The 25,054-nt window shown below is 40.9% G+C and overlaps 1 protein-coding gene across 2 annotated transcripts; it reads left to right on the top strand.

Annotated features, from left to right (window-relative positions):
• Positions 1–488: 488 nt before the first annotated feature.
• On the top strand, positions 489–25,054 carry GJB3 (gap junction protein beta 3). Of its 2 annotated transcripts, XM_039353382.1 has the most exons (3): positions 489–730; positions 21,141–21,202; positions 23,693–25,054. In XM_039353382.1, exon 3 carries the CDS (start codon positions 23,727–23,729, stop codon positions 24,528–24,530), a length of 804 nt encoding a protein of 267 aa, XP_039209316.1. In that variant the 5' UTR covers positions 489–730; positions 21,141–21,202; positions 23,693–23,726; the 3' UTR covers positions 24,531–25,054. The 2 variants fall into 2 exon arrangements, with proteins under 2 accessions (XP_039209316.1, XP_039209314.1); XM_039353380.1 differs by lacking the exon at positions 21,141–21,202 and having other exon boundaries at positions 495–730.

The following is a 25,054-nucleotide window of genomic DNA, read 5'->3' as shown; positions in this document are numbered from 1 at the left end:
AGATTACAAAAGGTGACCACATAACCCTGGGACATTGCAACCGGCATAAATATGAATCAGTTGTCAAGCGTCTGAATGTTGATCACCTGACCACGGGGATGCTGCAATGGTTGTAAGTGTGAAAAACGGTCACAAGTCACTTTTTTCAGCGGCTTATTAACTTTGAACGGTCACTAAATTAATGGCTATAAGTTGAGCCCTTTTTTCACATGGCACCACAACTGCCCTCAACCCGTTGTTTTTGCTCCCAGTCTGTGTCGTGAGCTAACAGATTTGCTTGGCATATACCAAAATTTGAACAGGAAGACAAATGGACTGAGGGAGCATTGATTTGGGGGCAGGAGAAGGACTTCTTGCCACGCTCTCTTAGGGCAATCAACCTCTGCCCAAGACCTAAAGCAGATACAATCAGATTGGTTGTAAAACCAGCCAAATAAAAATCTGACTTAGCCCCCCCCCTTTGCCACACAGAGAGAATTCCTTTCTCCTTGCATAACTCTAGAAAATTGAGACCACACCCTATTGCTCACACAAAATAAGGCATCTCATTACAGTGCCATAAGCTGGATTCCTCCGGTGCTTTTTTTCATGCAGGACAAGGAGAAAGTTTCATGGCTTAAACTCTGAAGATTTCAGAAGACCTGCCACAAGGAGAAAGAAATCTCTGCTTTTCTTGGTGGGGAGGCTGGCCAATCTGAGGAAATTTGAAGAAGGAGATTGGAAGAAGTTGGTGAGTAGAATTTCCCTTCTTACTGGTAGACGGATGTGAGTTTCGGAAGATGGAGAGATGGACTCTTTCCGCAGAGTTTCTCTTTTAAAAAAATATTTGGAAGTATTCGTCATTTGCAACCAGGAGCGAGGCCAATACCTTAATCCTGAACAGAGATTGCTGGGAACATTTTCGTAGTACAAAATGAATTAAACATGATGCATAGGTATAACTTCAGCGGATAACAAGCTCATATTGCTTGTTCAACATTAGCAGTCTGAGTAGGCATTTTCAGCACCCCAGAGGTAAAGATGACCCATGCCCGCTTCTGAACTCTACTTAGGACCCCAGGACGAAATAGTTTGATGGGTTCAATTGCTGAACAACAAATTAAAACAACTTGCTTAGCAAAGCTTGCTTCGATAAGAAACATCAGGAAAAAGCAAGGTGTTTTAATGTCGGTAACCAGGAAGTGCCTCTCTCCTCGTCCTGCTGATCTCCTTAAGTCTCATCGGTGCTCAAACACTGAGCTGAACAGGAGTTTTACGGAATAGGAGGCAATTCCAGTTAAGTGCTTTAAAGAACTGCAGCTAAGCACAAGGTTGGTTCTTCTACCAAGAGACAGAAAGGAAAAAATGAAATGTCTCGATGTACAGAATTCAGGCTTAATTGTGCAGGCATCAGATTGGTGACTTGGCCATCAGTCTTTTGGCGTTGAATGGCAATTATCAGGTTCTCCATACAGCAAGTTGCCTTTTTTAAAAAAAAAAAAAAAAATGAGTTGTAATAGTAGCAGTAGTAAATTTAATACTGGCCAGAATAAAAAGGACCTGAAAGAAGAAAAGGAAGCAAGTAAGCAAGTAGAAAAATCAACCTTAATTTTGCAGTCATCTGAATGGTAACCTTCCATCAATCCCATGGAGCTGAATGGCAATGGTCAAGCTCTCCATTCAGCAAATTGCCTTCCTTTTAAAATTAGCTGTAGTAGCGGGTAGTAAATTTAATACTGGCATGGAAAAAAAAAACCCAAAACAGGTGTGATCTGATGGAGATGGAAAGCAGGTAGGCAGACCCAGAGAAGAAGGAGTTAACTTTTTTTCTCCTTTTGCAGCCAAGGTATATACTCTTGTAAATACCTTTGCTTTTGAAATGCACTGGCTTGTAAAGGAAGGTAGCAACTAGACAAAGAGAGGAGGGGAAAAAAAAATATAAAAGCAGCTCCTGGAGTAGAAAACACAAAACATGTTCACTCAAAGCTTCTGCAGTTTGAGGGCAGCTGCTTATAAAGGAGGTTTAATAAACTTTGCACGGGGAGGAAAAATGAGAGGTTTCCTGCCAGACCTGACTTGCTGCAGGGAGCACCAGGGGGTGGATGGTGGTAAGGAGGAATGAGTGAGAACTGTCAGATGGGGTTGTTGCTTGTTTAAGTATTGGTCCTCGTCAAGGGTGGTGAGCCATTTGCGATGGTTGTTTAGGTGGGCATTCAAAACAGGGGTCCCGAGAGCTTATTGTTGTTCCAAGGAAAGTGCTTTCCCAAGTGTTGGAATTAATCCAGAGACAGAGAGAGAGAGAGAGAGAGAGAGAGAGAGAGAGAGGGAGGGAGGGAGGGAGGGAGGGAGGGAGGGAGGGAGGGAGGGAGAGAGAGAGAGAGAGAGTAATTCATTGCTCAGTCAGTCCATAGGTGCAAGATTCAGAAGGATTTCTTTTTTTTTTTAAATGCATCCCTCAATTTTCCATTTATATTTAAAATCACCCCTGTTGGAGAGCCCAAAACGTTATTTATAGTTTTGGCTAAAGATCGTTAACCAAAGTAGTCATAAAGAGGAAAATTCCAGACAACTGAACTCCATGTGTGCACATGTTTCATTTGCAAGGAGACAGACTGAAAATTAAAGGATTATTTTAGCCTCGATTCACGATGCTCCAGTGATATCTGCAGCTCTCTGAACGTTGGAGTGGAAGTCTCTGAAACGGTGAGGGTGGCAGAGCTTAACCTATTCCCCTTTGAGGTGCAAGGCATGCAGGGCACAGCTGAGCTAAGGCCCTTCAATTATTATTTTGCCTACGTCAGCAAACCTGGTGGTTGCAGCCGCACATTGCATAGCTGGAAATGCTTCCAACAGCCATCCAGACGGCATCATTACTGCAAGGAGTCCTCAAGTTACAACCACAATTGGGACGAGAATTTCCATTGCTAAGCAAGGTGACGATTAAGTGAGTCGCATCCAATTTTGCAAAAAAAAAATTTTTATTTGCCATGGTTATTAAGCAAATCACGTGATTCTTAAGCAAATCCGTGTTCCCCCATTGACTTCATTTATTGGAAGCAGCTGAGAAGGTCGCAAATGGCGAACACACGACCGAAGGATGCCGCAGCCCCCATAAATACAAGCCAGTTGCAAGCGTCCTAATTTTGGCCACATGACCAGCATGGGGAAGCTGAAACAATTGTAAGCGCAAGGACAGGTTGTAAGTCGCTTTTTTCAATGCCGTTGTAATTTCGAAAGGTCGCTAAATGAATGATTGTAAACTGGGGACTACCTACAGTATGTTGGTCACGAGGATATGGGCATTTTCTTCCGAACCTGACAATTGTTTTGGCCTGCACTGTTGCCTTCTTCAGCCATTGAGAATTTGGTAAGGAAAAATCGTCATCCGACTTCTGTTTAGGACCATAACTCAGTTTGTTCAAGAAGCTCTCAGTGTAGCCCAAAAAAAATCACCAGATTTAATATTATTGTATATACAATATTATTGTGAGTCTCAACTGCTGGTGATTTAGATCATAGTACATAGAATATAGAACAATAGGGTTGGAAGGGATCTTGGAGATCTTCTAGCCAACCCCCTGCCTGAGCAGGAGACCCTAAACCAGGGGTAGGCAACCTTGGCTCTTTTATGACTCGTGGACTTCAACTCCCAGAATTCCTGAGCCAGCATGGCTCAGCTTGGAAACCTCTCCCTTTCCCCTCAGCACGGCTGGCTCAGGAATTCTGGGAGTTGAAGTCCACGAGTCAGAAAAGAGCCAATGTTGCCTACCCCTGCCCTATACTGTTCTAGACAAATGGCTGTCCAGTCTCTTCTTGAAAACTTCTACTGACAAAGCACCCAAACTTTTTGGAGATAAGCCATTCCACTGTTCTCACTGTCAGGAAATTTCTCCCTAGTTCTAGATTGGATCTTATGATCTTTCATGATCTTACTTCTTCTTCTACCCTCTGGTGCTTTGTAGAATAGGTCAAGCCCCTCTTCTTGCTGAAGACCCCTCAAGTACTGGAAGGCTGTTATCATGTCACCCCTAATTCTTTTCTAAGAATTAGATACCTAATTCCCTCTATTGTTCAATTCTCCAGACCTCTTATCATCTTTGTTGCTCTTCTTTCTAGGATCTTAACATCTTTTTTGTGTCATGGTGACCAGAACTGGATGCAGTATTCCAAGTGTGGTTTCACCAGTGCAGTATAAATTAGCACTATTGCTTCATGTGGTCTTGAAACTATCCCTCTGTTGCTGCAGCCTACAAATGCATTAGCTTTTTTGGCAGCTGCAGCACACTGCTGGCTCATGCTTAAGTGATGGGCTATTATGTCACCTGGATCATTCTCACAGTTGCTCCTGTTGAGCCAGGTACCACCTATTCTATACGTGTACATTTGGTCATTCCCCCTGTCTTGACATCATCTGCATCATTTACATGGATCCATGCATGTAAGTTTATTAACAGAAACAATAGAAATAGTTTGCCATTACCTTGTTCAAGGTTGTTTTTTTCAACTTCCCAGTTTGACTTACAACCATTTGTACATCCCAAATGGTTCCCTGTCTGAGAACTAAGTAGGATCTCCATTGTCTAGTTTCCAAGAACAGTCAGCGTTGGATATGCTTTTCACTGAAGTTTGTGGAACCCATACAACATTCTGATTCAAACAACATATTAAGCATTATAAAGACATACAAACCATGGTAGTTAGCTTCACACAACAAGCTAAAACTCAAACAAGTTAATCACAAAATGGTTCAGTAAAAGAATTGAATTTAACCAGAGTCTATCCTCAGAACACAATTTGTAACCATGTTTCTCTGTTCACTAGATCTCAATTTGGACTAACCAATCCAGCAATGAGATAAAGAAACATGACAGGCAGGTTTCAAATAGATTGCAACTAGGTTTACTCATCACATCAAGCCATATCACCCTAACCAAAGTTTAAAGGCTAAAGCACAATTATCTAGATTCACAAAACACACTAGGCCAAAGCCAACTAACACACCTAATTGTTGCTCAGAACAATGCCTAAAGCCAGCTCAGCTTAGCAAGTAGTTTCTAAGTATTCCAGCAATAAAGAGGTTAATATCTTCCTTTTAATCTCATGCATTAGATTGAGGGATCACCTGCAATACACACATCCCCCCCACACACACACACACATCCTGGGAACTCCCATTTCAGAACCTCTTGGAATGCAAGCGTCAAAGTCCTGTTACAAACAGGCTTTGGAGAGAGTAAAAGACACGTATCTCTTGAAACAAGCAACTGTCTGCAGGTTCTAGAGTTTGGCGAAGTAATATAATGATGAGGGAGAACCACAGACATTGTCACCAAGTTGCTTAGCACCAGTGTTGCCTTTTAGCTCAGGATATGAACCAGGTCACCACCCAATTTCTGAATTTTGATCATGTCTTTAAATGAAGGCAGAGTAGCAACCCTTGGCAAGGGCTGGGCTCCAAAGCCAGGAAAACTTAATTGTGGCACATTTGTACCTTGCTGTTAAAAGCAGAGCCACTTTTAACCTTTGGCAGTTCTAACTATGGCTGCTTTGAGCATACAGTAGGCAGAAGAACAGTATGTTGTATCCTTTTTATTAGTTTATAATATAAAATACAACAACGCAAATCAAATAATAGGAAAAATAAGTGAAGGAAGAGGAAAGTGTAGGAAAGAAGGGAGAAAGAAAGAAAAGGCATTGACTTCCGACTCTCTTCGGTGCCACAGAATAAGACAATAACACCAAACCTCGACTTTTTACTTTTACATAATAGTATAAACTAGCCATTTCTATAACAACAGATCTATCTAATCAGTAAAACCCAAAATCAACGTTTCATTTTTTTCCCCACCTCAGGCACAAAGTCCAGAAGCAGTTTCCAAGCAGAAACAAAAGTAGAATAGAATAGAGCTGGAAGGGACCTTGGAGGTCTTCTAGTCCAGCCCCCTGCTCAAGCAGGAGAACCTATACCATCTCAGACAGGTGACTGTCTAGTCTCTTCTTAAAAATCTCCAGTGATGGAGCGCCCACGGTTTCTGAAGGCAAGCTGTTCCACTGGTTAATTGTCCTCACTGTCAGGAAGTTTCTCCTTAATTCCAGGTTGCTTCACTCTTTGATCAGTTTCCAACCATTGTTTCTTGTCCCGCCCTCTGGTGCTTCGGTGAATAACGTGACCCCCTCTTCCTTGTGGCAGCCCCTCAGATGCTGGAAAAATAAGTAACACAATAAGTAATTGTGTGTGTGGGGGGGGGTTCTTTTATCAAAGCAGTAAATTTAGCCATCTCTGCTTTTGCAACCATTCATCCATTGTGGGGATTGAAATCAGGCAGTAGAACAATGCCCAGGAGTGTTTTTGCTCCAGGGGCCACTCCTGCGCCTCCATCTGCAGTTGAATTTGTCCAGGTTATCTTCACTTGTATATTTTTGCAGTCAGTGCTACTGCTAAAGGCTTAGATCCAGCTGTTTTCTGCCTGGTTGGCATTCCTAGCTGACAAATGTATCTGTGTTGGTGCTTCTCGGGCATTTTAGTCCAAACAAAATTTGAGCCAAGAAAATGAGTCATCAAGGAAGAGAAAGTCAGCATGGCCCTCCTTATAACTGTTTACCATTGGGTGGAGAACCCTGGGTTTCTTTCCCCCACACTAACATTTTCAGTCAAATACACAATAGTTATTTGGTACCTCACCTTCCATAATTAATGGCTCATGAGATTCTGTGCAGGGTAGCTGCCAAAGCCAAATAAAACCATCAAGAAAAAAAATAGAGACAAGACATATTTGCATGACCATATTTTTAAAGCGTCTACCCAGGGTGTAAATATGTTCCCAATTGAGAATGTAGAATGTTGTGTTCTGAAGTAAGTCCCCCAAAGATATACTACTGAAATATAATGCATTAAAAGCGAGCTCATGAATCTATTATCCTGCGCTTAAGAGCCGGTAGATTCACTTAAATGTAATCAGCATTCTGAAAAATAATCTCCAATGAAATGACTGTGTTTTTCTCCAGCTATTCAGATTGGGTGGTATGACTGCATATTACACTTATAATATAAATTCTGGTTACAGAAACTGAGATGAAAAATATGACTAGGTGACTTTAGATATCAGATTGGTAGGGATCATGTTACAGTACCTAGCTGTCTGTTAATAGTGTCAAGAAAATTGCTGTACTTGTGACTGTTGGAATAAGAGGGTGTAGACAGGGATCCCCTAGTTCTTTGGCCTGTTGACCCTTTTATGAAGCTTTCAGATTGTTCATTGATTCCCAAACATTTAATCCTAACCCTGTGGGAGAACCCCGGATATCATGAAAGAACAAGAGATTCTTTGAACATATAGACAGACACACACCCCTCACGTTGCAGTTGCAGGTAGTTAAAATAGGCAAGAACTAATAACTTTGTAGAGGAGCTTTTAATAAATACAAATTCCCAATTTATTTAGGTTGCAATCCCCTTTCCTCCTGAAACTCAAGGCAGCATAGGTAGCACTTTCTCCTATTTTCATGGGTTTACTTGTTTCTATGGGGTCCCCCCCCCCCTACTTTGGTATGCTGCTCAGAATCCATTGTTGGGCATCTAATGGATACCAATCAATCTATCAATCAACCAGTCAATCCAGGTTTGAGCTAGTCTGGACTGCAAGAAAAGGAAAGAGAGACCCAAACTCTCTTTGAGGGATCACAGCCAAGTCTCTCTACACCTGTTTAGTGCCTCCACAACTACCTTTACTACTATTGATAGGAGAGATTGGCCCCTCTAGCCCCCCCAGAAGTTTCTGAGCCTGGGGGGGAGGCTAGGACCTAAGTCTCTCTACTCCTAATTCAACCTGTTCACCGTCGTCCTATCCTAACTCCTAAGATTAAAGAGAGGCATTAGCCTAGAGCAGTTATAGGCAATCTTGGCTCTTTTATGACTCAGGGACTTCAACTCCCAGAATTCCTGGGCCAGCCATGCTGAGGGGAAAGGGAGAGGTTTCCATGCTGAGCCATGCTGGCTCAGGAATTCTGGGAGTTGAAGTCCACAAGTCTTGAAGGGGCCAAAGTTTCCCCCATACTGGCTCAGGAATTCTGGGAGTTGAAGTCCACGAGTCATAAAAGAACCAAGGTTGCCTACCCCTGGCCTAGAGGTTCTGTAGCTTAGGAAGGATTAGAATTTGGATCTCTCTGCTACCATCCCAACACCTTGACCACTGCACAACAATGATTCTTGGGCTAAGACAGAGAGGATGTCAGGGGCTGTCAAAATAAGTTTGGGAGACAGGAGGAAGAGACGCAGCCAGAGCAACAGTCAGGCAAGAGGTATCTCAGTCCATGGAAGGAACGGGAGTGAAGAAAGCCAGTCAGAAGTGATCCTCCCTAGTTCTCAGGAAAGGAATGGGGATGGAGAAGGCATCTCAGGAAGGATCTCAAGTCACCTTATCAGTGAGATGGTGGCATATCAATTTAATTAATTAATTGGTTGATTGATTAATTAACTAGTCTCCTTCCTAGTTCTCAGGAAAGGAAAGCGGCATGGAGAAGGCATCTCAGAAAGGATTCCAGAGTTGCCTTATCCGTGAGATGGAGACCTATTAATTTAATTTAATTAATTGGTTAAGGCATCTCAGAAGGGATCCCAGTTGCCTTATAGGTGAGGTGAGTGGCATATCAATTCAATAAATAAATAAATATCCTCCCTAATTCTCTGGAAAGGAACGTGGCATGGAGAAGGCATCTCAGAAAGGATTCCAGAGTTGCCTTATCCGTGAGATGGAGACCTACTAATTTAGTTAATTGGTTCATTGATTAATACGCTTCCTGGTTCTCTGGAAAGGAATGGATCCCAGAGTCAGTGAGAAGGGCGGCATATCAATTTAATAAACAAACAAACAAACCAATATCCTCTCTTGTTCTCTAGAAGGCAAAGGCAAGGGTGGGGAGTCGTGTTTTCAGACTTGCAAGACTCTGTTACTGCAACCTTCCCATAAACTGTGCTATTATTCATGGTTTTGGTATCCTATCTGGACTACTTCAAAGGGCCGACAGAACACAGAATGTAGATGCTCCATCACTGGAGGCTTTTAAGAAGAGACTGGACAGCCCCTTGTCTGGAACGGTACAGGGTCTCCTGCTTGAGCAGGGCGTTGGACTAGAAGACCTCCAAGATCCCTTCCAGTTGTATTCTGATAGATTGAGAGACGCTAGCCTCAAATTTCCCAAAGGCTGAGCGCAAAAGAATTGAGGCCTTTGAACTATGGTGCTGGAGAAGACTCCTGCGAATCCCTTGGACTGCAAGGCGTTCAAACCGGTCAGTCCTAGAAGAGATCAACCCCGACTGCTCTTTAGAAGGCCAGATCCTGAAGTTGAAACTCAAGTCCTTTGGCCACCTAATGAGAAGGAAGGACTCACTGGAAAAGGGCCTAATGCTGGGAAAGATTGAGGGCAATAGAAGAAGGGGACGACAGAGAATGAGATGGCTGGATGGAGTCACTGAAGCAGTAGGTATGAACTTAAATGGACTCCAGAAGATGGTAGAGGACAGGAAGACCTGGAGGAACGTTGTCCATGGGGTCGCGATGGGTCGGACACGACTTTGCAATTAACAACAACAACAACAACAGCCCCAAATTTCCCAATATACTTCCTCAACTAAGAGGAGATGTAAATCAGGGTTGTCCCAGTCCTTAATCCAGCATTTTAACCACACCACGTAACCCTTTATATAGCAGGGTTGGTAACCAGGTGCCCCCCCCTCCCCGCGGCTAATTTTTTGCAGCCCTCGCTATTAGACCTATTGTCCACTTGAAACTTCACCAGTTTCAAATGGACAACAGGGAAAATTCCATAGCTTTTGCCTCTAACTGATCAGGCTGGCCATCTAAAGCCTGCTTGCCTGCAATAGTAATAAATCATCCCAGCATTGGCTGGCTGATGCTATTAAAATGCAAGCAAGACTGGCCTCCTAATTTTTTTTTAAAGTAAAGCAAAGATCTCTTGTCAAACATCCCCCTCCAAAACACACACACAAAAACACACACTCCCTGCTGTTGCCTCCCAGAACACATGATGTGCCTTTTGACTTCCCAACGCATAAAACATAGTACTGCGCCATGAAGTAGAAAGGAAATCATGGATCAGATTTACAAACTGTTGCATTGAAAAACTGAAGTTTGGCCAAGTCTGTGACAAGCCAGTTCAGTTCAAGCAGAAAGAGCTATTAACTGCAGCTGGCAAAGCGGGGACTTTAAGACTACCCATCAAGAACGCCAGCTAAAGTTGCCTGTCAAAGCCTTAAAAGAACAGGAAAGCCATGTCAATATGACAAGAAAAAAATAAGGAAACGTGGGCATGATAGAATATTTGTTCAATATTGGATAAATTAGGAAGCCCGTTCTTTTTTCTGGCCAGCTAATCTTCAAGGCTGCCAATGTTTTTACTTTCCTGCCTTGCTTTTCATATACAGTGGCTGAGTTTCAGACAAGAACAGCTGATTAACTTCTGCTATTCCCTTTTTTGTTTTTGCAAGGACGTCTGTAGGGTGTGATGAAAAAAATCAGGAAGGAAGGAAGGAAGGAAGGAAGGAAGGAAGGAAGGAAGGAAGGAAGGAAGGAAGGAAGGAAGGAAGGAAGGGCAAAAAGAGAGAGATAGAAGTAAGAAAACTAAAGCAGATTACTTTTTGCTGCCATCTTGACTTTTGTTTAACCATACTTTTACTTTCCTGCCTCTCAAGAAGACAGCAATAGCAAAATTGCAAGAACCATTTGCCAAGTTTTTAACAGTAGGCACAGACAGATTTCACCTTGTCTATTTTTTTGGCTACGTGTGTTTTCATTTAAATATTTTAAAAAATGTAACAATAGGGGTACTTTAAAGATGTTCAGACTTTTTTTTTTTAATACATCTACCTGCAAGGACTTGATTTTGTTTCTTTTGCCTTGAACGGACGACAGCCTAAAAACACAGCAAATAAAATTTGTTCAGAGATCATGGCAATGTTTTTGAAGGAGACACATTTTTTTCCTAGAATGAGCCAACAAAAATTAGTAATGACGTTGTTTAACACAGAAATGCAAAACCTATAGTAGCAAAGTCTTGGAGTTCAGCCACTCCAAGAATCCAAATTCCCGACTTGTAATCCAGTTTGTTTTTGTCTGGTCTAGAAATTTCTAAGAATGCAATTTCTGGCACTAGGTTTCAATGCCAAGCAGGATCTAAACTTGAACAAAAAATTACTTTGCAATCTTTTACTTTGGCTGCCCTTTGAACTAAGTAACGTGGAACGTAATTTATCGAATAAATAATATCATATGGTTCTTGGATTATGCAGAATCCAATTATCACATGGGGGAAAGAAATCCATGCAGATAGAAAACTAATCTGTTGGGGAGAAGGCTAAATTTGTGTGCTAGGTTTCTCTGTGGTGGGACTGGGTGTAAGAAAAACAAGTCCTTGGTTATTTATGGGACTTCACAGTGGAATGAGGAAAACCACTAGTTAAAAGTTAGTTTATTACTCACAGAAGGAGACACATGGGGGGGGCAATGTTGACTTGTTTTTCCTGTTTCTTCTGAAGAACCATATATAAACCTCCCCCAGGTTACTTTATTACTTGCAAAAGAAGGCCTGCTTAACCTCAACCAGCAAGAGAATAAGCAGTTTCAGGGCTAAGGAAGGGAGAATAGATTAGGGTTAAGGTGAGGGAAGAATACCATTTTTGAAAGAGCTACTATATGAAAGCAGAAAAATTAAAATGGGTGGATAAAAATCCATCAAGTCCGAAAGGAAAAAAGTTCTGCCCAAATTCTTTCTTTCTTTCTTTCTTTCTTTCTTTCTTTCTTTCTTTCTTTCTTTCTTTCTTTCTTTCTTTCTTTCTTTCTCTTTCTTTTTCTTTCTTTCTTTTCTTTCTTTCTTTCTTTCTTTCTTACTGTTTTTGGGGTTTATTTATTTATTGTTTAAGACTCACCCAAAAGTTTTCAAGCTATCCCCTACTCAGATATGGTTTTCTTTGACTTTCTTTGAATCAGCCAGTCACTTTCCTAACCTTTTAAAAAAAAAAAGCAAAAGGAGGCCTTTAAAAGATGGAAAAGGTGTTGTCCTTTCATCTCTACTGCCTGGTTATTATAGAGCCAGATGTATGACAAATCTGTAATCACAGTGGAGAAGAGAGACAGACACCTGCAGATGTTGTTTTCTTTGTGTACTTGGGATCCAGGGGTGACCGTTCTAATGCCTTGCCCTCCATAGTCCATGTAGTCCTACTTTCTAGAGATTTGGGACACTGAACTTAAGTGCATCTGAGCAAAAAAGGGAAGGCAAATGTATTAATTTGTATAAATTTATTAAATGTATTTAATTGTAAGTTCTAAAGAGTACAGAGAAGACCAACAAAGATGATAAGGAGATTGGAGGCTAAAACATATGAGGAACGGTTGCTGGAATTGAGAATGTCTAGTTTAATGAAAAGCAGGACGAGGGGGGACATGATAACAGTCTTCCAATATCTCAGGGGCTGCCCCAAAGAAGAGGCAGTCAAGCCATTCTCCAAAGCGCCTGAAGGCAGGACAAGAAGCAATGGATGGAAACTCATCAAGGAGAGAAGCAACCTAGAACTAAGGAGAAACTTCCTGACAGTTAGAACAATTAACCAGTGGAACAACCTGCCTCCAGAAGCGGTGAATTCTCCAACACTGGAAGTTTTTAAGAAGAAACTGGACAGCCATTTGTCCGAAATTGTATAGGGTTTCCTGCCTGAGCAGGGGGTTGGACTAGATGACCTCCAAGGTCCCTTCCAACTTTATGATTATGATTATATAGCTATGGAGGGAAAAGTAACTTACGACGGGTCCTTCCATTCATGACCGTTGCAGCATTCCCCATGGTGAGGTGATCAAAATTTGGACACTTGGCAACTGGCTTGTATTCATGACAGTTGCCGCTTCTGAGAGTCATGTGACCGCCATTTGCAACCTTTTTACAAGCAAGGCAATTCCCTGCTGTTGTTAAGTGAAATACAAAGATCTTAGGAAAATTCCAGCTTCCTTCATTTATTTTGCTTGTCAGAAGCCAGCTCGGAAAATCACAAAGGGTGATCCCCGTGACCAGGGGACAACGCACCTGTCTTAAACACCAGGCAGTTGTCAAGCACCTAATTTTTTTATCATGTGATTGGGAGGATGCTATGATGGTCATAAGTGCAAGGACCAGTTATAACTCACTTTTTCCAATGTTACTGTAACTATGAATGGTCACCAAACAAATGGTTGCAAGTTAAAAATTACTTCTATTAAGCCACCAGGTGCTTTATTAGTTTTTGTTTTAAGCAGAATAAATGAACTCATTCAGTGGCAGAGTTCACACAACCTCCTTGCACTAACTAAAAAGGGATTGAATGATTCAAATGCCCACATGGGAACAGGAAGTTCTGACCTTGCTGGAATTTTCCCGTATACAATTAAGCCATCATAAACTAAAGAGCCTCTTGATGCAGGTGAAGAAGGAGAGTGCAAAAGTTGGATTGAAACTCAACATTAAGAAAACCAAAATCATGTCATCCGGCCCTCTCAATTCCTGGCAAATAGATGGGGAAGAAATGGAGGTAGTGACAGATTTTATTTTTCTGGGCTCCAAGATCACCTCAGATGGGGACTGCAGCCAAGAAATTAAAAGACGCTTGCTCCTGTGGAGGAAAGCTATGGCAAATCTAGACAGCATACTAAAAAGCAGAGACATCACCCTGCCAACAAAAGTGCGTATAGTCCAGGCCATGGTTTTCTCAGTTGCAATGTATGGCTGTGAAAGTTGGACCATAAGAAAGGCTGAGCGCAAAAGAATTGAGGCCTTTGAACTATGGTGCTGGAGAAGAGTCCCCTGGACTGCAAGGCAATCAAACCAGTCAGTCCTAGAGGAGATCAACCCTGACTGCTCTTTAGAAGGCCAGATCCTGAAGTTGAAACTCAAATACTTTGGCCACCTAATGAGAAGGAAGGACTCACTGGAGAAGAGCCTGATGCTGGGAAAGATGGAGGGCAAGAGAAGAAAGGGATGACAGAGAATGAGGTGGCTGGATGGAGTCACTGAAGCAGTAGGTGTGAGTTTAAATGGACTCCAGAAGATGGTAGAGGACAGGAAGGCCTGGAGGAACGTTGTCCATGGGGTCGCAATGGGTTGGACATAACTTCGCAACTAACAACAACAACAATCTAGCCATCATTTGGTTTGTTTTAGAAGTGAATTACATGGTTTGGTTTGTTAACCTGTTAACCATATTGTATCAATACAGGCTTAGCCTTATTATTGTTGTTATTCCTTAACTTTCTAACCCACCTTTTATAAGCGTATCAGCCCTAAAAGAAGCCATTAAGTTTTATTCCACAAACCATTTTAAAATTGACCTAACATCACACATGAACTCCGTTAGTTCTCAGGAAAATCGTTAGCAGCTAGACAAAATCCAGATAGTTCATTTCTGATTTAAATCTCAGGAAGCATTGTTGTAGTTTTTGCACAGTCCTGTGTTGTTTTAGGAAGCTTTTTTTTTAAAAAAAAAAAGTCAGTTGGAAAAAAAAATGGTAGGAAACCTACAGTCAAAATACAAGCGGTTCCACCTGTTTGATGGGTTGTTTGCAGATGCACAAAAAACTTTAAAGAGATAATTGCTCACAAGCACCACAATTAAAGGAGAGAAAGGGCAATTTGGATAGCTCCCAAAACACAAGCAGGATTTCCTGGCTAAGAATAGTTGCTATTCCCACAAAACCTGACTGAACTGAACTTTGGAACAACCAGTGTATAGGTAGTCCTCAATTTATGACCAGAGCTGAGCCCCAAATTTCCACTGTTAGGCAAGACAATTGCTAAGTGAGTTTTATCCCATTTTGTGATCTTTCTTGTCAAACGATTAAGTGATTTATTGCAGTCGATAAGTTAGCAACATACTTGTTAAATGAATCTGAGTTTCCCATTGACTTTGGTTGTCAGAAGGATGCAAAAGGAGATTACGTGACCCCAGGACAGTGTCATAAATACATGCCGGAGGCCCAGTGCCCAAATTTTGATCACGTGACCAATGGGAGGCTGCAATGGACATAAACGTGAAAAATGGTTCACAAGTCACTTTTTTTCAGTGCTGTTGTAACTTCATAGAGTCACTAAACTGGTTGTAAGTCAAGGAGTACCTGTATGTGGCTGGACAAAACTTCAGTGTTTGTATCTCAAATGCCTATTCAACCTACAACTTCAGGATACCCTGGAAAAATTAGCCAGTTGGAGTTAGACTGAGATGTACAGTAGAAGACAGCTGTAGTCAAGTTCACCAATCATGCCACCTCCTAGTCTGAGTTCACACACTTTTTTTAACCATGCACAACATTCTTAGCACCTGATGTGAGCCCGGCCACTGCGTCTTGCAGTCTTGCATCTTGCAAATCTTACGACAGGCGGTTGCAAACCTGCAGCCCGCAGGCCACATATGGTCCTGGAGAGCTAGCAATGTAGCCTCACATGATATAATAAAAGGTTTAAAAAAGAAACTTTGTTATTTATATACATTAATTATATTCTATATTTTATATGTGACCCATACAGAGTATATGCCCTGCAAGTCCTGTACAGACCTGGAATCTTCTGTGTGTGACTCTTTTGGAGCACTTCTTCTTTAGTGACATGGTCAAAGTAGCAAATCTTTAGGCTTTGATGAAAGCATCTTTGTTAGATGATGTGGAGTCTCTGGTTAATACTTGCTGATGCCTTCCAAAACCAAAAACACTGGAGATCCCTTACTGCCCAATATGATATATAGCGTGGGAGGATCTAATGGTTAGTGGTTCTCAACCTTTTTAATGCCGCGACCCCCAACCGGTCATAAGTCGAGGACTACTCAACCGGTCGTAAGTCGAGGACTACTCAACTGGTGCAGCACCATTTGCAGAATGGGACTTTTGGCGGGCTCAGCAGGGAAGAGACAGCCTGGACAATTCCTATTGGCTTTTGAAAGCCAATAGAATTAGACTCTATTCAAGAGACTCTCTTCTACTGGCTTTCAAAAGCCAATAGAATAAAAGGGAGTAGCACAGCTAAGGAAAAGGGGAAAAAATGGCAGACTGCATTGTTTGGCGACCCCCGTGAAATGGTCGTTTGACCCCAAATGGGGTCCTGACCCACAGGTTGAGAATCACTGATCTAATGGTTAGTGGTTAGAATGCAGTACTGCAGGCTACGTCTGCTGACTGCCAGCTGCCAGCATTTCAGCGGTTCGATTCTCACCAGCTCAAGGTTGACTCAGCCTTCCATCCTTCCAAGGTCATTAAAATGAGGACCCCAATTGTTGGGGAAAATAGGCTGACTCTGTAAACCAAAGAGAGCAGTAAAGCACTGTAAAGCAGTATATAAGTCTAAGTGCTATCGCCATATCACTCAATGCAGCCCACGCAAGCCAAAAGGTTGGACACCCATAACTCAGTGTATTATATATATCCATAAAATTGCAGTTTATTCAGCTAACTATGCCTGAACAAACCATGACCCGGTTGCTTAGCTTAGTTTATGAACTACATTTCTTTTTAGCAGCTTAATAAAATATGTGAAGCAATCTATAAAAAAAAGTCTTACGTTGCTGTCATCCATGAACAGCCTAGGAGAAGCCCATATTGGACGCCCAATAAAATAATTGTGATACAATTGAGTCAAGTGGCAGTGGGTGTGAGGGCAAATTTATTGAATAAGCATTCTCTTACCTGGAATGAATTTCATATGTTTTCCCGCCATGACTTCTTCAGAAACCAAGATTTGACTAGCAAATTGATGATGGGCAGAGTGCCAGTTGGGCAAAGATGGAATTGCCAGTAACAGACGACAATAATGAAGAGAAAATCTCTTGGCAAGAAAGGGATCCGAGAAACTCAAACATTTTTCAATATTTTTGCCCCCAAAATATTCACTATTCATTCCACACACACAAAAGTAATAGAATAGAATAGAATAGAATAGAATAGAATAGAATAGAATAGAATAGAATAGAATAAAAAAAAGAAATAAAATAGAATAGAATAGAATAGAAAAAAGAAATAGAATAGAATAGAATAGAATAGAATAGAATAGAATAGAATAGAATAGAATAGAATAGAATAGAATAGAATAGAATAGAATAGAATAGAATAGCTTTATTTGGTCAAGTTTGATTAGACACACAAGGAATTTGTCTCCCATGCATAAGCTCTCATTTTACATGCAAAACCACAGAATAATAATAATCTTAGTACCAAAGTAATAATATCCATGACTTTGATACCAATAATATATAAAGGTAATACATAAAAAAGTAATTGAATCCCAAGCAAGACAAGGTTGGAGACTAGGTACAGGTCCTGAAACACAGAAAAATCCAAGACATAATTTTAAAGCAAAGTGGTTGCTATGTAAGAAATGGCCTTGGCAGGGGAACATAGAAGAGTACACCATGTACACCATGAAGTACGAAGAACAAGGTGCAGACAGTAGAGGAAATGTCATTCCAGATGGGGCTGGAAACAGTAGGCGGGCATGTGTCACCCAGCTCTGACTTAGAGATGGGAGAAGCTGCCTGCTGAGATGAACTGGAGGAAGCAGGCTGCCCATCGATGGGTGTAACTCAGAGAGTAGGATGAAGTCAGCAATGGCCAGAAGAACAGGGCCAAAAGGAAAGAGTGGGTGGCCAAGAAAAGGAGGTGAAAAGGCAAGAAGGAGGACGTGAGGCAGAAGCAAACTTGGGCCTAAGCCTAGGAGGGTTTAAAAGAACAATCTTTTATTTTTATTCATTTATTAATCAAATATATAAAAAGACAAAACACGGTAGTTAAAGATGGGAGGGAGGGAGGGAGCAGGAGGAGCATGGAGGAGGTGGGATTTGATATGAACCTATCAGCCATTTCAAACATGAAACTCCTGTGGGGCTTCAAACCAACTGGCAGAGCAAAGTCTCTCTCTTTTTTTGAAAATATTTTATTGTTTTTTTAATTTTTAAGAAAAAGTACTCAGGACACGCCGTGGTGTTTGGGTAATCAAACATTCCAAAGTAAAAACATAAATAAACAACTCAACTCAATACATTCACTGTCTCTTCTCTATTTCCCTCAAATGACATAATACGTTTAAAATATTCCATTTCTAAATTAAATTTCTATTACTACTAAACCTGTTTTAAAGCTTTGTCAGTTTACAATTACCAAAATCAAATTTCACTTTAACTCAACAAGTTATCAATTCAAGTATCCCTTCCAGATATATTCTAGTTCTTAATTTCTCTCATCCCTCCTTTTATCACCAATCTCATTTATTTCTTCTTCCATTGTACAATAGCTATCTTAATTAAAAAATAATGTTAATTCACTTCAATTCATTACAAAAACTTCAAATTTCATCCAATTGATTGTCATACTTTATCACATCTATGTTATTGTACCAAAAAAAATAATCTAAGTTAAAACACTCCATTAATTATTAAAACCATCCCAATCTAAAAAATCAACATTTTTTCAATTCCAATACATAATTTTCATCAAATAAATCTGTTATTCCAAAAAGTATTCTTAATCTATTTAAAATATCTTTTCTAAAAGTCACCTATATATATATATATATATATATATATATATATATATATATATATATATATATATATATATGTAGGTCTTTGGTTGTTCGGGTTTTCTCCCGCGTAAAATTGGACGTGTCTTGGCGACGTTTCGACGAAGTAGACACTTCCAATTTTACGCGGGAGAAAACCCGAACAACCAAAGACCTACATACAAACACCCCGCGAAAACCATATATATATATATATATATATATATATATATATATATATATATATATATATATATGCAGGAAGTAAGTTTTTCAGACAGATGTCTAATTGATTATACCTTGACATTTTTTAACTGCTATACTAGGGGCATTAAGCAGGCTCAAGTCGCAACTGCGAAACATTACAAATCCAAATTTCTTAAACTGCCCAGGTTCGAATCCCATAAAGGGTGTGGCTAACTGACGAGAGCAGAATGAGCTCGAAATGGCCATCTTAGTCTCCCAATTTAATTCTTTAATTCTTTGTCAGAAAAAGAAATTTGGAGATATATATATATATATATATATATATATATATATATGTATATATATATATATATATATATATTCTTGCTTCTAACTCTAAATCATAATTCTTAAAACAAACCATAAATCAAAAATTGCCTTTAAATCCATTACACAATTTTAAATTTCGCAGAGCAAGGTCTTTAGGCTCTTATCAGGAGGGCTGGAGAGGACAGGCAGATAATTTGCTCTGGTGAAAATGCCAGTGTCACAACGGGGGATAAGATGTTCCAGAGAGCAGACACAATAGCAGAAAAGGCCCTTCTCCTAGACCTCACCAGCCAGAATACCCTGGCCAATGGAGCCCACAGCATACCTCCTTGGCCAGCACAGATGGTGCAGGCCAATCCCAAAAGATGGTCCCTTAAGAAACCTGAACCCATGCCATGAAGGTCTTTAAAGGTGATTACCAACACCTTGAATTTCACCCACAACTAGCAGTCAATGCAGCCCCCAGAGCAGTGGTGTTGCATGGGCCACCCTCTTCCAGATTCCAAGTCTTTTAAAGGCCATGACCTCATTAAACTAGAAGACTTAACATTGTCTGGGATTGGGTCTTCAAGATACTTGTGCCAAACTGCAGTAAACGGAGGGATCTTGATATGTTATAGGGATACATGCATGTCCGCAAAAATGCTGCTTCCTTCTTGGAGTTGGCCAACAAATAGCTTGATTACATCAAGACAGCATTTTGTCAATATTTTTCAGCAATGAAGACCTGAGAGAGGAGGGAAAGGGAGAAGGAATTAGGAAGAGATGAAAGGAATAGGAAAATGCTGCAAACTGGAGATAACCAGTCGAAACATGGCTGTGCGACCTTGTGTGGGGGGATACAGAGGCCCACACAACCGTGAGGCTGACTGGCTCCCCCGTCTATATTAACTACTGCTAACCCACCCCATGTACAAATCCATCTTGGAATTTTTCACCTTTTGACATTTTATAAAGTTGACATTTTATAAAGAGAGAGAGAGAGAGAGAGAGAGAGAGAGAGAGAGAGAGAGAGAGAGAGAGAGAGAGAGAGAGAGAGAGAGAGAGAGAGTTTGAGAGAGAGAGAGAGAGAGAGAGAGAGAGAGAGAGAGAGAGAGAGAGAGAGAGAGAGCGAGAGAGAGAGAGAGAGAGATGTGTTGGTTTTACTTTGGAAATCTACAGAGATATTCATGTTAGGGGAATCTCAGAAACCTCTCAGGTCCTATATGAACTTTAGGTAGGACTCATAAGAGGACAGTCATAGTTTATGGGGGCAAAAAAAAAAAAAAGAATGAGAGTCTGATTACACCTTTATCAACTTAATGAAGTTTATTAAAAGGAATAGACTTTTGTGAGCTTCAGCTGACTTCATCACATAGATCTGCATTATGGGTAAATAAAACCCTGCTAGATAAAAATAGCCAACCAGGACTTCCAACTACCCCTGATGTTTTGTGATTCTTCAACCAAGGGAAAACTGTCTCCTCCTAAGAATCTTGAGCCACCCAATTCTGAGTGTTGTATTTTTCACCCTAGCCTTCTCCAAACTTGTCCCTTCCAGTTTTACTGGACTTTACCAGGCTATGCAAATTTAGGGAGACTGAAGCCAATGAGTAATAGATAAGATGGATGGATGGATGGATGGATGGATGGATGGATGGATGGATGAATGGATGGATGGAAGGAAGGAAGGAAGGAAGGAAGGAAGGATGGATGGATGGATGGATGGATGGATGGATGGATGGATGCTATCAAATTGTCAATTCTTCACAACCACATAGAGAGATTTTTTTCCCATAATGATCTATTCCTAATCCAGTCTTCCAGGTCTTCTTTGCCTTCAGTCTATGCTTCCTTTGGTAAAAATACATAGATGGTATACCATTGTTTTCTCCTGGACAGTATGAATGGATGGCTTTGCCATGGTCCCTAAAGTTATTGCCCACCTCCAGCATCTTCCTATGTTGTTGCTGCCCAATATAGATAACTGCTTGCTGGGCAGATGGGATGGCTTTCACACCTCGGATGATCTTGCTGGGAATTTATGCTCCTAACATACACTTACCACATTCTTTGCTTATCCCTCCCAGGAACACCACTACCACCATCACCCTACCACAATGGGCAGCAGAGCAGGACTGGGGAGGAGTAGGTGAGGCCAGAGCAAAACTCACATTTGACTTCATTGACACTTCATTAAAATGCAGTTTCTTCACAAACATATTGTACATTTTCCTCTTTGCCCAGTGGGCAACATCTTTTAAAAAGATTAAGTACCACACACTGGTCTCATCCTGAATGATCATATATCATGGGTGGGGAAGTCTAATAGTAGTTCTCAACTATGCTTTCCTGCATTGTAGATATTTTAGGCCTATCTTGTGATGTTTAGGAGAAAAAATAGAACCATATTTTCTGACTGTATTTTGTCTGAACCAATTATAGTAAGCTGTCTTTGAATTAGTTAAGAGGACATTGTTTTTTTAAAGATAGGTGGGTTTATAGTCAGGCAAGCAATCACATCCTTTCATTCTTTACCCAAGCATCCAAAGAGCAGAGTATTCAATTAGGCTAGTGTTTCTCAACCTTGGCAACTTTAAGACATTTGGACTTCAACTTCCAAAATTCCCTAGCCAGCAAGGTTGAGGAACACTGAGTTAGACTCTCAGTAGGCAGTTTGTCCATCCTATGCTTTTGGGTCTTCATATCCTTGAGTACCAGATGCTGAACAGGAAACAGGGTGTATCAAGTCAAAACCTTTCCCAGCTATGAAATTGGGAACTGCTTAACTCCAATAAATTATTTCAACAATATGCCGGGAAACCACTAAGCTGTGAGTCAACTAAACATAATAGCTGAATAATAAGTTACCACCAGGCCAGGTGAATAAATATTGTGACATCGGTATTTTCAGCCAGAGCAAATGATCTGCCTGAAATAAAAGCCCAGAAGAAAAGTGGCCGAGATAATTTCAAAGAATGTGATTTATTTGTAGGCTGGTTGATTTGGAATGAACACACACACTTCTTAAGTAATTCTGGGGGTTAACAAACAAGACATAAAAACTATATTTGAAAAAAAAACACCAATATAAAACAAAGCAATTAAAAATATTAAGAGGGTTGTTCTATCTTGTCAAAAGCGATTGTCAATAATATCATGATGTAGTATAACAATGGGACTGTAATAGCAGAAGGGGATAGTACCCCATCCAATTTCAAACCACTTAAGGATCATAACTGTCCATAAGTCAGCAAAGGCACCCCACCCTCCAGGAATTGATAAACAGACCAGAGGTTTGGGACAATTTCCCTCTATTTCATGTTTTCTGATTGTATTTTGTTTGAATTGATTATAGTAAGTTATCTTTGAATGAGTTTAGAGGATATTATATTTTAAAAAGAGGGGCTGGCAATCAGAAAAGTAATCAAATCCTTTCATTCTAAGCAGTTAAGGATATGAACGGTAAAAGAAGAAAAGAAACAGAAGACTGAGGGCATCTAGCAAGAAGAAAGAATCCAGATATTTAGAGAAAGCAATGGGTTCTTCAAACTTTTAGATAAAGTTCAATGAGGTTCTCTAAGGAAAGCTAGAATTACATACCATTCAAGTTAAGCTGAAAAGAGATGGGGTAGTTTTATGGGAAACCATGGGTACCACTATGGGAAAACCCATCATTATTTTAACATCTAGTGTAAATTATGTCTGCATAGGAAGCCATCATTTAGATCAGGGGTGTCAAACTGCTGGCCCATGGGCCAGATGCATCATAGCAAAACCGCGCCCACCCCACTGCCGGCAATGGCAAAAAAAGTCACTATACGTTGCGACACGTCACATGAAGTTATGAGTTTGACACTCCTGATTTAGATGATGTGTTTTGGTATTGTATATAATATGAACACTGTTAGTATGTTTTGCAAACCTGGATTTGGAGTTTAGGATATTGTGTGAACCCAGCCTATGGGCCATGCACAGATTCTTATCAACTCCCTTCTGACTTATTGATGCAGAAATGACTTCCACAGTCCATTCCTACAGAATTCTGATGGAAATTTTACAAAACTAGCCATTGGTAGAGATCTGGAAAGCAGTATTTTCAAAGAGAATATAATAGAATAACAAAGATCTTGAAGGGATCTTGAAGGTCTTCTAGTTCAACTTCCTGATCAGGCAGGAGACCCTATACACAAATGGTTGTCCAATCTCTTCTTAAAATCCTCCAGTGTTGGAGCTCCCACAACTTCTGGAGGCAAGTCGTTCCACTGACTAATTGTTCTCACTGTCAGGAAAGTAAAGTGAGGATTTGCATGTTGGTGCAATCTTTGTATGAGAGAGAAACATGCATCCCCTCTGGCACCCTCCATCCAAACAGTGTGAATATAGCATTCAACCACATTTTGGCAGGAAAAAAAACAGAACATTTATTGATGCTTGTACATAAACATTTAAGTATCAATTGTCTTTTCTTCCCGCTCTACTCCACCCAGTTTTTTGAGCCCCACCTACTTTCCGTGGTCATCCCTACCTACTGCCCTCAAGATATTATGTTGGACTGAAAGCATCTGTAAGCATTAAAAAATTATCTAACACTTGAACATTAGGAAACTTCTTTAACTATTTGCTTCTGTTGACTTTCCAGGTGCTTGTGAGCTGGGTCTCCAACTTCAATCGCCATGGACTGGAAGACATTACAAGGCCTGCTGAGTGGCGTGAACAAATACTCCACAGCTTTTGGGCGCATCTGGCTCTCTGTGGTCTTTGTTTTCCGTGTGCTTGTTTATGTGGTAGCTGCTGAGCGGGTGTGGGGAGATGAGCAGAAGGATTTCGACTGCAATCACCGGCAACCTGGTTGCACCAATGTGTGCTACGATCATTTTTTTCCCATCTCCCACATCCGTCTCTGGGCCCTGCAGCTGATTTTTGTCACCTGTCCATCTCTGCTCGTCATCATGCATGTGGCCTACCGTGAGGACCGAGAAAGGAAGAACCGGGAAAAAAATGGGGAAAACTGCCCCAAATTGTATAGCAACACTGGAAAGAAACACGGTGGTCTGTGGTGGACTTACCTCCTGACCCTCTTCTTCAAGCTGGGTATTGAGATCGTCTTCCTCTATCTCCTCCACAGAATATGGGACAGTTTTGACCTACCCCGTCTGGTCAAGTGTGACCTGTTACCTTGCCCCAATACGATTGATTGCTACATTGCTCGGCCAACTGAGAAGAAGATTTTCACGTACTTCATGGTAGGGGCATCAGCTCTTTGCATTGTCCTCACCATGTGTGAGATCTTCTACCTCATCTTCAAGAGAATGGTCCGCTCAATGCACAAATGGAAGAAGAACAAAAAATCCTTGACCTACAGCAAGGCCTCCACTTGTCAGTGCCATATGAGGATGGAACACGGACAGGATGGGAAATTAAAGAATTCCCCCTTAGAAGGCCTCAGAGCTTCTGCTCCTAACCTGACTTTAATCTGAGAGGGAGAAGAAACAAATCCAAAAGGACCCCATGCCAGGACACATGAAATGGAGGAGGGGGAAAGGACTTGAAGTGGAAGCCTTCCACTGAATCATTAACCAAATTTTTCACAAGGGAAGGACCACCATGATCGAAGGGGAGCTGATAAGAGCACTGCCATGTTTTATTCAGGTCTTAAGGCAAGGCCATCTGTTTACATATTATAACTAAGCTAAGCATGCACACTTAATATGCTCTGGCAGACTATGTTGGTTTGTTCGCCAAACCCTTTTAGAAAAGTTGCAACCTTCTACATGCTCAGGTTTATGCTTTCTACTTTTCTAAACTATCCCAGAAGCTAAGCAAACATCTGTGTACAATATGTTGTGGTCTTTAAAACCTAGGACAGCCAAAATCTATGACTCTGGATTTCTTCCACTGATTTATTTCATTGTTTATAGAATTGTTTATAGAGTTGTAAGCATTGTCTGAGAAGGAGGGGAGTAAATTAATTAGGGAAATTCAGTAAACATGGATAAACTAA

Source organism: Crotalus tigris, unplaced genomic scaffold (assembly GCF_016545835.1).
Source record: "Crotalus tigris isolate CLP2741 ecotype Arizona unplaced genomic scaffold, ASM1654583v1 scf7180000018517.1768243, whole genome shotgun sequence".
Classification (NCBI taxonomy): domain Eukaryota; kingdom Metazoa; phylum Chordata; class Lepidosauria; order Squamata; family Viperidae; genus Crotalus; species Crotalus tigris.
The sequence above is the reverse complement of the archived record's forward strand: the minus strand, read 5'-3'. Positions and strand labels throughout refer to the sequence as shown.

Excerpts from the sequence above, each read along its gene's own strand:
- GJB3 (XM_039353382.1), top strand. The coding sequence starts at position 23,727 with ATGGACTGGAAGACATTACAAGGCCTGCTGAGTGGCGTGAACAAATAC.